Here is a 12,072-nt window from a genome sequence, read left to right on the forward strand (position 1 = left end):
CCCAGGATGCTGATCTCTAGGGACATCAGCCAACCCCAGCCACTTCCTGTCGGGGTGGCCAGCGAGTGCTCCTCACCCAGCACTGGTAACTTCCTGATCTGCAGTGGTCCCTGCTGTAGGAATGGGTGATGGGACATTTTCATGGGCCCCGTCATGAGCAGAGCCTGGCCGGGGTGGGGGTTGGCCTCTCTTCCTGGGAGCTGTGGGTGGGGTTAATGCTTCTTCCCAAGGAAGGGGTGCAAGCACACCCCATGTGGCCCAACACTACAGTAGTGAACCTTCAGCTGGGGTAGCTGAAGTCCTCCCCATCTGTGACTACTGCCAGGGGCTCTGCCACCTTCTCTGGGCTGAATGACTAGAGCTGGCTGGGGGGAGATGTGCTGCCGGCCAGTGAGGACAGACAGCAGAGTCAAGCAACCCACACACCCTGTCACCAGCCTTGGTGGCACAGCACAGTGAGGATAGTATGAGGTAACAGGTAAGCTGTCCCAGAGTCTGAATCTGCTCCACCACTCCTTGGCCTGCCTGTGCCTAAATTTCCTCCTCCAGGGATGGTGCAATCACCAGTAAAGAGCCTGGCTGGGGTGCTTTTGGTGTGTGACCTCAGAACCACATGGAGGGCCTGCCAGATGGCTCAGCAGACCAAAGCTCCCACTCAGGCAGATTATACAGAGCACAGCAGCCCAAAACCTCAGCTTGCCCAGAAGGCCTACCCCCGAGCACGGAGAAGTCGATTAGACTGGGAGTGGTGGCATACACCTGTAGCCCCAGCACCTGGGAGGCTGAAAACTGAAGATTGAGTCCAACCAAGTCCAGTCTATGTAGTCACACTGTACACCATATACACCCTGTCCTAAATAACCACCACGTGGAGCCTTATTCTCCCCATCTGTGAAGTGGGGTGGCCGAAGGTCTCGTGGCACAGCACAGCAGGTGCTCGGTAGATAAGCACTCTTCTGAGCCAGCATGCTCTCTGCTGCCCTGCTGAACAGGAAGCCTGGTAAGACCTGGGTGTCCTAGGCACACTTCCCCAGCCCCTCTCCTTGAACTAGGTAGCCCAGGCTGGCCTTGAACTCTCGGCATCCACCTACCTCAACCTCCTAAATTGGGACTATAGAGCATGCCACCAGCTAGTTGTTTCCAGTCTACAACATGGGGTCATAAGGGAACCTACCTCCAGCAGTGACCAGGAAGAGCCTCGCTTCTGAAAAAAGCACTCAACTGATTAGGATCAGGTTAAGTCAAGGATGACTACCTATGGCTAACACAAGGGCCCTGGCCAAGTGGCAGGCCAGGTGTCAGGCTGGTAAGACATGGCTCAGAGGGCAGGAATCCCAGGAACCTTTAGGCAAGCAGCTACATGCAGCAAACCACTGGAAGGGCTGCTAGGGGGCTGGCAGAAGGCAGAGCCCCAGGACCCTGAGCTGGCAGTGCCTGCACATGCACTGGGCCAACCCCAGGTGTGCTCCAAGCCAGTCACTCCTTGTAAGGCAATGGCAGCTCCTGCTACCTCCCTGTTCCCACTTGTCTAAACTCCCAGGAGGCATTTTTTTCAGGATTGGAATGAAGCTCCATGTTGTCACTGCAGGATTCCTGGGAGGCCCACATGAAGTTAGTGTCACAGAAAGGTGGAACAGAGGTAGTGGCTGGTGTAGGCATTGGGGTACAATGACCAGTACTCCAACTACTGCTGACCAACAGCTTACCATGTCCCCCGTGGAAGCAAGGAACCTTCATGGAGCAGCTGCTGTGCCAGCCTGTGTTTTAGGAAGCCAGAAGCCTTCCCTGGGCGCAGGGGCTTTGCACTGCCTTCTACCACTTGCCTAACAGGTCTCCGGGATAGAGTTCCCAATAGAAACAGATGAGGGATCTCCTAACTGGCTCCTCTGAGCTAACTGCCCACACTTGTCTTGGGTGGCCAAGGTCCTCCACATATGGCACTGGGCTCCTGCTGCAGGTGCAAAGGTCCAGGGACCATCTTGAAGGATGCCACAGGGCCAGGATGGTCAAGGGATTAACAAAAGGATCCCTAACTCAGGACTGGGTCTCAGACAAGATGGGTACAGCCCAGGACTCTGCCAGATACCAGGTAGCCTTGGGGTAGTTAGGCTGTGCGGGTACCAGAAGTCTGGCCAACAAAGCCTGCTCCAGGCCCACTTGGGTGCTACACACCATCACCCCCTGGTGGCCACAGCGTTGAAGTGCAACTTAGCTGGGAGAGGCTATTTGGAAAGGTCTGCTCCTATACCAAGACTCCCAAATTACACATGGAGCAGAATATGGTGGCATAGTCCTATAATCCCAGCACCTGAGGCTGAAGCAGGAGGATCAGAGTTCAAGGCTGGCCAGCCAGCTTGGGCTACACGGGGAAACCCTTTCTCAAAATCACATGAATCCAGGAGAGGCCTAGACCTTTCCACCTCTCCCAGCTGGTGTCTAGCTTTGTGAACCTTTCATTTGCATGGATATTAATCAGACTCCAAGACAACCCATGTTCACCTACAATGGACTGTTACTGTCCCGACTTTGTGAGGTGAGCTTCTGCACAGTAAATGGGCACATCTGGCTCAGCTGTGTCTTAGGAGAGGACATCAGGGCCTTTCTCAAAGCAAAGCAAACCAGCTTCGCAGTTCTACTGTGAAATCAACTTCTTGCCCAAGGCTAGAGCCTGGAGCTAGGTAAAAAATCTCAGTAAACTAGGACTGGAAGCCACCATGTGCATCAATTGCCTTTCTGTACTCCAGGCAGGCCCAAGGTACTGCAAGCCACCACAGAACACCAAATCCCATTTTCCTCCTCCACAGCCCCAATGTCACTGAAGCTGCGTAAACCAACCCCCAGCCTGCCCTGGATCTATCTCCACTGGCACACGGCTCCTACTCCCCACCCAAATCACAACAAGTACAAGTCACTGGAAAACAGCTTTCATTGTGACCCCCACCAGCCGTGAAGGTATTCTTTCCGTTACACGCCTTCCTCCTTAGCAATGCGGTCCTTCTTGAGTGGTCCCTGTGGAGAGAGGGGTGGGCAATGTTAGAGGTGAAGAGCAGCAACAAACAGGCAGGTACCCACAGCTGGGCGGGCGAGTCTGCGGTCTCTGCTGGTACAGCAGCAGGCAAAGGGGAGGGACTCACCATGAACGCCTTCTTCTCCTCCATGGTCTGGAAGCGGCCATGGCCGAACTTGGAGGTGGTGTCAATGAACTTGAGGTCGATCTTCTCCAGAGCCCGCCGTTTGGTCTGCACCAGCAAGGACTGCAGGCCAAGGAGGGTAGTGAGCTGAGGCTCAGAGCAGCCAGCAGACCCTGTAGCAGTGCCCTCACCCCACCTCTGTCCCTGGGATGTCTCCACAGCAGCAGGGCTGGATGCCACTCACCTTGCGGAGGGTGAGCACCCGCTTCTTGGTCCCCACCACACAGCCTTTCAGCATGACAAAGTCATTGGTCACTTCACCATAATGGACAAAGCCACCCTGAGAGTAGGTAAAGAATAGGAAGTCACCCCCGATTCAGATCATTCTCAGCCAACAGGGGCAGGCAGGGGACGGGCTGTTCTCAGAAGGAAGGCAACAGGGAATAGTTCCTCAGCCTGACTCAGGCGCTGTGCCCAGCGCATATTCCAAGGCCTCATCACAGAACAGCTAGCCTGAGCCCGTCTCCGCAGGCTACCCCAACCCAACCCAGAGGACAGATGGTGAAGATTCTGGACAGGCCCAGGCCAGCCCACAGCACTCACCAGAGGGTTGATGCTCTTGTCAGACAGGTCATAGTCGGTGGAGGCATTGTTCTTGATCAGCTTGCCATCCTTGATGAGGTAGCCCTGACCAATCTTATAGATCTGGCAAGAAAAAACCATCACTAGCACCTGGGAAAGATGCAGGCCAGCAGGCCAGAGGGATGGCCAGCCACCCAGCCAAGGAAGGGTCAAAAGCACCCAACACAACATTGGGAGCCAGGCTTGGTGGCACACGCCTGTAATTTCAGCTACTCAGAGGGACAAGTGTGCGCGCAGCCTGAGCAACTCTTGACTCGCAAGACATTTCTTAAAGGCTTGGAATGCAGCTTTGAGAGTGCCACAGGCACAATGTCCAATACAGCACAAACACATGAATGCTGGGGGCCTGTGGGGTCAGGGAGAGCACAGCCACAGCTCCTCTCACCGAGTCACAGGACAAGGTAGCACAAGTTCTGGGAAACGTTAACAGATCCCAGCTGGCTTGCCTGTGCTCCTGTTAAATGCCTTAGTGACACCGTACTGAGTAGGATCCTTAGCACTCAGAAAAATTAAAGCCAACACCTCCCATGCACCAGCCTGACTGTGCAGCACAGAGTGCTGCCTGGGAATTGTCCAGCATAGACAGACACTGCTGGTAAGATGCAGACGCTGGAAGTAAGGCTCTGCAAAACCTCCCTGCCGGGTCCTAGTTATCCCCAAGTTACACCAAAGGCCATCTTTTCTACACTGTATGACACAAGTGACCAGAACTGTCTGAGCAAAAAAATTAAGCAGTGTGACAGGGACCAGAGCCCACACCGACTGGTTGCCTTCCTCTCCCAGGAGAGTACTCACTCACCTTCTTGTTTATCTCTGTGCGGTGATGGTAGCCCTTTTGTCCAGCACGGGCCACAGAGAAGGCCACACGGGCAGGGTGCCATGCTCCAATACAGGCAACCTTGCGCAGCCCTCTGTGGGTCTTGCGGGGCAGCTTCTTGGTGTGCCAGCGACTGGTGACCCCTAGAGAAGACACATGTCATCTGTACCATGGGGAGTCTGGCCCTTCTGACTGAACTTGCAAGCAGGCTTCAACCATGACACTTGGGACATGAACCACAAAGATTGCTGGGCCTGTGTCACCCCGTGCCCCAGACCCCAGGTTAGACACAAGCCAGTGTTCCAGGGTCACATTTGCTTCCTGCAGTGGACTCAGGAGCCCAAATGCACAGAACATTCCCCTGCTACAGGAGGCTGTTCTAACAAAGCTAACACTGAGTCCTCAGTCTGAGTTGTGTGCTGCGCCCACATACATCCTGGGACCTCTTCCCAAGTGGACCCAAGAGCACACAGCAGAGCTTACCTTTGTAGCCTTTGCCCTTGGTCACACCGATGACATCAATCATCTCATCCTGTCCGAACACCTGGCTCACAGGGATCTGCTGCTCCAGCCTCTCCCGGGCCCAGTCTAGCTTCTCAGCCACGGTGCCGCCATTCACCTGGATCTCCATGAGGTGGGCCTTCTTCTGCCTGAGTGGGAGCAGGCGCATCTAGGAGGAGTAGATACCACTTAACTCAGTTTCAAGGGCTTCTTTGGTGGAGGTACTGACACTGGATCGGACAAGCAGCCAGGTACTGAAGCTATCAGTCAGTCTGCACCTCAGTACAGAGTGGGGATCACCTTCATTTTGCTAACAAAAATTTTCCCTTTGAATTCTGGTGCCTGAACACTGCTACAATGAGTCAAAGGGCCCAGGATTTGAGACCCTGAGCAGCATGTGTTCCCACCCATCACTGCCCAGTTCCTCCGTGTAATGTTGTCACCATCTACACTAAGCTTTAAATTAAGTGACATGGCTGTGTACTACAGGCCATGCTACTGCCTCAGCCCCTCCTAACCAGTGACATAATCAGTAGCAAAAATGTGGTTCTCATCAAGTCCAATGCAAATGACAGAGCCCCGCCAGCACCTCCTTGCTGCAAGCCAGCTTCAGGTGATCAAGTCACCAGGAGTTCAATTTTGCTAAGTTATGGCCTTCCTTTTAAAGAGGAGTACACAGCGCACTCTGCTGGTGAGGAGAGGCTTTCAGCACAGGACCTACCAGGGACTGTGGGAGCTCAGGTCAGAAGGTAGTTTCCTATCTCAAATTCCTAGCTGGCTGATCTCTCCAGGGGAGAGATTACTCCCCAAAAAATTCCGAGGCTGAGTCACTGGGAGCTGACATCAAGCAAAAGTCATCTTTGGGGGACTCAGCCTCACATGCGTATGCGTGATTGCTCCACCGTACAGAAGGGTTGGGGGGCCCCCATGCCTCCCACAATAGATCACATAGGTTAGTCATTCCAGAGACCTGGACAGCATGCTGTGCTTACCTGGGTGTGGGCAATTATGCGGATGACCTGGCAGTACTTCTTCATGCTGCTGAAGTCCTTGTCCAGCTGCTTCTTGCCCATGTCATCCTGCCATTTCTTGCAGTACTTGGTGAAGGCCTTCTTCTTAGATTTATGCCTTCAGGAGCAAGCAGAGTTGGGGAAAGGGCCGGGTCCAGGCCTTCATCACCGCTGAAGGGTGAGCGGAAGGCACGCTGGCACCACGTGGGGGTAGGGCTCATTGCCGGCTTTTAAGGAGCCTTTTCCACCGGCAAGCGGAGCCTGGATGGAGCTCATCGGGCAGAGCCGAGCGGAGCTGAGCAGAAGGCCACAAGGTTAATACAAGCCATAAGTATTCACAACACAATTCTTGCTCCAGGATATCAGCTCCCTTTCGCTACCTAGGGGTGGGGGAACCATCTGCACAGTAACGGAGGAAACTGGGAATTTATTCCAGGATCAAGTACCCTGGCCATAATTACAGGGGTGAAATCACTGGGCTCCTCTCCTGCTGCCTAGATGGACTCAGGACTTCCTGGCAACCCAGGGAACACTGGGTCCTCAGCCAGCCAACAAATATAGTCTGCACACACATCAAGAGGTCTCCAGGTTACCACCCTGTTCAAGGGTCAACTAAGCCTGCAAACAGTAGGTCCTTCCCACTAGCACTGAGGCTCTCCTTTTCATGGGAACTCCTGTCCTCTAGCCCCACCTAGTGACTGAATGGCTACACCCGCTTACCAGTTCTTATAGAAGCGCCTTTTGCACTCATCACTAATATGCTCTGCAAAGACTGTCTTGAAGGTTCGTAGGCCTCGAGGAGTTTCTACATAGCCCACAACACCTACAACCACCATAGGTGGGGTCTCCACGATAGTCACGGCCTCCACAACTTCCTTCTTGTTCACCTCTGTAGAGAAAGTTGTCAGACTTGAGTAAACTGGCAAAAAAATACCCACAAGGGATTTTGCAAAAAATAGTGAAGTCCCCATTTAGGCTGGTGGGCAACCTGCTTCATGTCACAGGAACTTAGCAGAAATAGGGCTAGGACTGCCCTCCCCACGTACTTCCCACTCTGCTGTGAGCCTGAGTATACTTTCACACCAAAACTCATGTAGACTGTAACCAAACCCTAGGCTAGCTGGCCTCACTTCTCTTGAAAAACCATGACCTCTACAGGCAAGTGTTCAGTCTTTAATACATACAACAAGGGGACCTCAACAACTGACTTGCTTCAGAATGGAGTAAATGTTTAGTGCCTGCCTACCTAACTTGCCTTGTAGGCGCAATGCAGTGCTCCACGCCAAGGCTTAAGTGAGCCATCAGAACATGAAGGCAGTTTCTATGCAGCCTTAGCAACTCCCAGCACCCAAGTTAAACACTACTGCGGCCATTAGCAAATTTACAGCATGTTCCAGGACTCCACAGGTAGCTTTGGAGTGCCAGTCCGTCCTAGAACTTAACATTCCCACCCTCCACAGAGGACAAAGCAAGTGTACTTACTGGATCCTGGCCTATCCACTTCGCGCACGATGTGGGTCATGCCAGCCTTGTAGCCCAGAAAAGCTGTGAGGTGGATGGGCTTGGAAGAGTCATCTTTGGGGAAGCTCTTCACCTTGCCTCGATGCCGGCTGCTGCGCTTCCGAGGCAAGAAGCCCAAGGACCCATGTCTGGGAGCCGAGAACTTCCTGTGTGACTAGGGAGCAGAAAAAAAAAAAAAAAAAACACAATTAGCAACCAAACTTAGATCTTTCTTCTCTACTTCAATAAGCGTTTCCAGGAATGCTTGACCCCTGAATCAGGCAGTCAGCAAGCCCAGTAAACAGTACTGTCCTCAAATGTGGACAGTACTCAACCAAACATTTTCAATTGCTTTTTTTTTTTATATGAACCTATTTCTCCTAATGTAAGTCATCAACATTGGCGTTAAACTTAACAAATGGTTTTACGGGTTAACTTCTTAACAGACCCCAAAATAATCCATGGCGGGTATTTACTATGGAACTTTGCAGTTCTGCCAATTAAATAAACGCAGGCCGTAGAAACCCAGAGCCAAATCAGAACTTGACAATCAGCACACAGTCTCTGTCCGCCCGTCAATAAGTTCATCATCTGTGGTTTCTGGGAATTCCAGAGGACTTGCAAATTGCAGCAGCCATTTCAAAACATGGCGCCCACGACCCCAGCTCAAAAATCTCCCCTTCCGCCTGGTTCAGGGCCCAAAACGCCCAATGACCCCACTCAAGACCCCTAACAAGTTAAGACGAATTGTTCATGAGGAGCCCTCAGAGAATAACCACGGCTAAATCTGGTGAGGGCGAATTTTATTAAACGTAAAACCTACAGGCCTCCTCCCGCCCCAAAGCCTTCCTCTGGCCGACCCGCAGGCCGCAGACTAATCCAGGCTCCCTCCTTCACAAATTTCTAAAAATAACTGTAAGCGCTGTCTCTTCTGTGTCCCCAGTACTCCTAGATCAGAGTCCTGGCACTGCCGACACCGAGATGGCCACGATAAACTGCGGATTCCGCCACGCTGGCTCCAGGTACAAGAGCAAAAGCACCACGTACAACCACCTACCATGTCGTCGCCACGTCCCGCCGGTAGAGGCCGAGCAACCTCTGACGCCCGCTTTATAAGGCTGTGTGTGGCCCCGCCCCTTCCGGCGCGCGAGCGCGCGCCCGCGACCTAGGGTTAGAGGGCAGCTACGGTGCGTCATTTCCGCGCGCGTCTGCCTATGCCCCGCGGTCGTTCTGAATTGGACGTCCTCTTTGGGGGAAATGAATTAGAGACCGTACGGCGGGTTGTTGGGTTCAAACTTAATGAAAGCCGCGGAGATACTGCGTAAGGATTTGGAGTGCGACTATTGTACGGCGTTCGGCAGCGGTCAAATCTGTGGATGAAAAAAATGGTTGCATTTCGTCTCTGGTGGGACGCACTCGCCTTTGGAATTGAGGGACTCGTGTGGACTTCATTTCCAGAGCTCTTTGGAGTATGGTGGACCACTTTAGCCCTGCCTCTCCCCACACCGACGCTGTTGGAAGAAGCTAGCGAGCTTTAGGGTGACAAGACCCAAATTGGCGTGTTACGGATTGCTTTAGGGCACGCCTCCCTCAAGCCTCACCTCCCCCTTTCTAGTGCCCGGCTGCAGGGTCCCGTGCTTCATTTTCAGGCTCTCCCAAGCTGCGTCATGAGCAAGAGTCAGGCTCCCTGCAAAGCTTTGTGAGGATCAGATAGCCGCTTCCTTCAAGGGCGTTTCCTCCCGAGCTGTCGCCCAGGACGCCTGACCCGCCTCTGCTCATCAACCCTCCCTGGCATCTCCGCGCTGGGGCTGGCCTTAGGACCCGTCGCTCTTTCTGCTGTTTCTTCCTCCCCGCATCCCTGAGCGGCAGCGGTGATAGGTTCCCCAGCCTATTACTGGAAATCTTTGGCACTCGATGTGTTTCAAAATTCAGCGTCCTCTGCGAATTATGTAAGGGGAAACGGTGCCGCATCAAGCGCACGTTGTATGTTATGTAATCTCTCAGGATGCTCCAGTGAGGCACGTTGGCACTTTGTAAGGAAAAATGAGTCTAGTAGTTCTCCCTTATGTGCCGGAGATACTGGAAACCGTGTTAGCACTGAGCTCTGCATATGCTGTTTTTAGGTACGCCAGACACTAGTGAATTTGAGACATGCCCGGGTTCAAAACAGCATATGTTGCCTGTTACGAAACGAAACAGAGACTTACATGTGTAATACATCTATAATCATTTGTTAGGTCTCAGACCTAACGGCTATCCCATAGAATACAATTTAAGGTTACATATTGTGCATATTCCTGATACATGACCAGCCTCGATGAAAGCAAAGCATACGGCATTCCTAGCTTCCATAGCCCACAGCGCAATGATCTCAGGAAAGCAATTGTTTGTTAAAGAACCTCCCTTCTTGGGCTGGGACTTGGTTTAAATTAAGAACTTATTGAGCGGGCTGGTGAGATGGCTCAGTGGTCTAAAGCACCTTCTTAGAACAAGCTTAGCAAAGCACAAGGACCGCGGTTCAATCCCCCAGCCCCACATGCCAGCCAGCCCCGCCCCCTGGTGGGCTGAGCTGGACAGACAGACACACACACACACACACACACACACACACAATCAATAAATGTTTAAAAAAAAAAAAACCCCGAAAGAATGAATGAAAAAATTGGATTAAAAAACCCCAAAATTAAAAAAAAAATTTTTTTTTAATTAAAAAGGACAAGGAGACACTTTGCAACTCCAAAGTCAGTTCTCACCCACATAGGCAGGCACAGAGACTAGACTGGGATTCGATCCTTGGCACAACATGCCCCCAGGTCCCGCCCGTGGGTGTGCTCAACCAGACACCAGGACAAGCTGGGGAGGCTGAAAACTGGAGGATCACTACGAGTCCGAGCTGCATAGTGAGATCCTGTACCAAATATATTTAAAACAGAAAACAAAAACCACAAAGTCACCTCTCAGTAAAATGTTGATAAGCATCCTCATCATACTAGTTCCTGAACCCAAGGATTATCTTTTGTGTGTGTTCTTTTTGTTGTCTGGGAGGTTGTTTGTTTGTTTGTTTGTTTTTCTTTGTTGTTTTTTTTTTTTGGGGGGGGAGATTTTTTTGAAGAAGGTCTCACTACATAGTTCAGTCTGGTCTCAAATTCACTGCAATCCTCCTGCCTCAGTCTCCTGAGTGCTGGGATTACAGGCATTTTGTAGGTGTTCTACCTGAAGATGTGACTATATCTACTTTACAATAAATTTTACCAGTTCTTCTGCACAGCTGTGTGTGTGTCTTGACTAAATTCTTCCATCACGGGTATCAAGAACTTGGCACCAAGAAAGTGAGTTGCTGCCCCAAGAGGAATGGCTTTCTGGTGACAGCAACAATACAGTTTAATTTATAAATTAGGCATAGTAGGAGATGAGAAACAAAAACTAGGCTGGAGCGGTAGCTCAGCAGTCTAAGTGCGTGCCTGGCAAGCTCCAGGACCCTGGTTTGATCCCCAGTACCACATGCCTTGCTGGCCTTGAAACTCTGCATGATGGTGCATGCTTGTAATCCCAGCTGTGTAGTGAGATCCTGTATCAAAAAATAAATAAATAAATAGATTTTTTCGAAACCCTAGCAATAAAAAATTGGTACATATAAAATGGAATAAGTGTTGCCTGTTATTGTTACAAAGTATTTAAATCAGGGATTTGGGACCAGTCATAGGGGCTCCAGCCTGTAATCCCAGCACTGGAAAGGTTGAGGCAGGAGTATTCTTGTGAGTTGGAGACCAGCCTCCTTGAGCTCAAGGCCAGCCCTGACGACATAGAGAGACCCTGTCTCAAAAAGACCAAAGATAATAATTAATTAATTAATTTTGGATCCAGGGAGATGGCTCAGTCGAATAAGTGCTTCCCTGGCAAGCGCAAGGGGCTGAGTTCAATCCCCAGTTCTGCAAAATAAATAAATAAATAAATAAATAAATAAATAAATAATTTAGGGGGGCTGGTGAGATGGCTCAGTGGTCTAAAGCACCTACTTAGAACAAGCAAAGCTAAAACAAAGCACAGGGACCACGGTTCAATCCCCAGCACCACATGCCAGCCAGCCCCGCCCCCTGGTGGGCTGAGCTGGCCAAACACACACAGTAAATAAATAAATAAATGTTAAAAGAAAATTAAAAAATAAATAAATAAATAAATAATTTAGGAAAAGGAGCCAAGGATGTAGCTCAGTTTGAAGGCCCCAGGGTTCAATTCCCAGTACTGAAGGAGGAAGGGAGGGAAGGAAAGAGAGAGAAGGAGAAAGAACAAAACATTTGATTCAGCCAGGTGTGGTGGCACATGCTGATAATCCCAGCACTCGGGAAACTGAGGCAGGAGTGTTGCCTCAAGTTTGAAGCCAGCCTGGGTTTTACAGAGAATCCAGGCCAGCCTGAAATGCATAGCAAGACCCTGTCTCAAAAATGCACGGTCCTGAATTCAATCCCCAGTA

The 12,072-nt window shown here is 51.2% G+C and overlaps 1 protein-coding gene and 3 non-coding genes across 4 annotated transcripts; all 4 read right to left on the minus strand.

The window, feature by feature from the left end:
- Nucleotides 1-2,908: 2,908 nt before the first annotated feature.
- On the minus strand, nucleotides 2,909-8,724 carry Rpl3 (ribosomal protein L3). The gene is made up of 10 exons (XM_004634632.2): nucleotides 8,659-8,724; nucleotides 7,584-7,776; nucleotides 6,822-6,990; nucleotides 6,084-6,219; nucleotides 5,074-5,260; nucleotides 4,573-4,733; nucleotides 3,735-3,836; nucleotides 3,376-3,471; nucleotides 3,135-3,254; nucleotides 2,909-3,009 (listed from the first exon to the last, which is right to left on the minus strand). The coding sequence occupies exons 1-10, from the start codon at nucleotides 8,659-8,661 to the stop codon at nucleotides 2,965-2,967; spliced, it is 1,212 nt and encodes a 403-aa protein (XP_004634689.1). The 5' UTR covers nucleotides 8,662-8,724; the 3' UTR covers nucleotides 2,909-2,964.
- Nucleotides 3,547-3,640, minus strand: LOC111817627. Its single transcript, XR_002821777.1, has one exon. It is a non-coding gene; the product is annotated as a small nucleolar RNA U83B (small nucleolar RNA).
- Nucleotides 6,220-6,273, minus strand: LOC111817628. The gene has a single exon (XR_002821778.1). It is a non-coding gene; the product is annotated as a small nucleolar RNA U82P (small nucleolar RNA).
- LOC111817625 lies at nucleotides 8,134-8,197 on the minus strand. Its single transcript, XR_002821775.1, has one exon. It is a non-coding gene; the product is annotated as a small nucleolar RNA SNORD43 (small nucleolar RNA).
- Nucleotides 8,725-12,072: the final 3,348 nt, after the last annotated feature.

Source organism: Octodon degus, unplaced genomic scaffold (assembly GCF_000260255.1).
Source record: "Octodon degus isolate 3935 unplaced genomic scaffold, OctDeg1.0 scaffold00064, whole genome shotgun sequence".
NCBI classification, from domain to species: Eukaryota; Metazoa; Chordata; class Mammalia; order Rodentia; family Octodontidae; genus Octodon; species Octodon degus.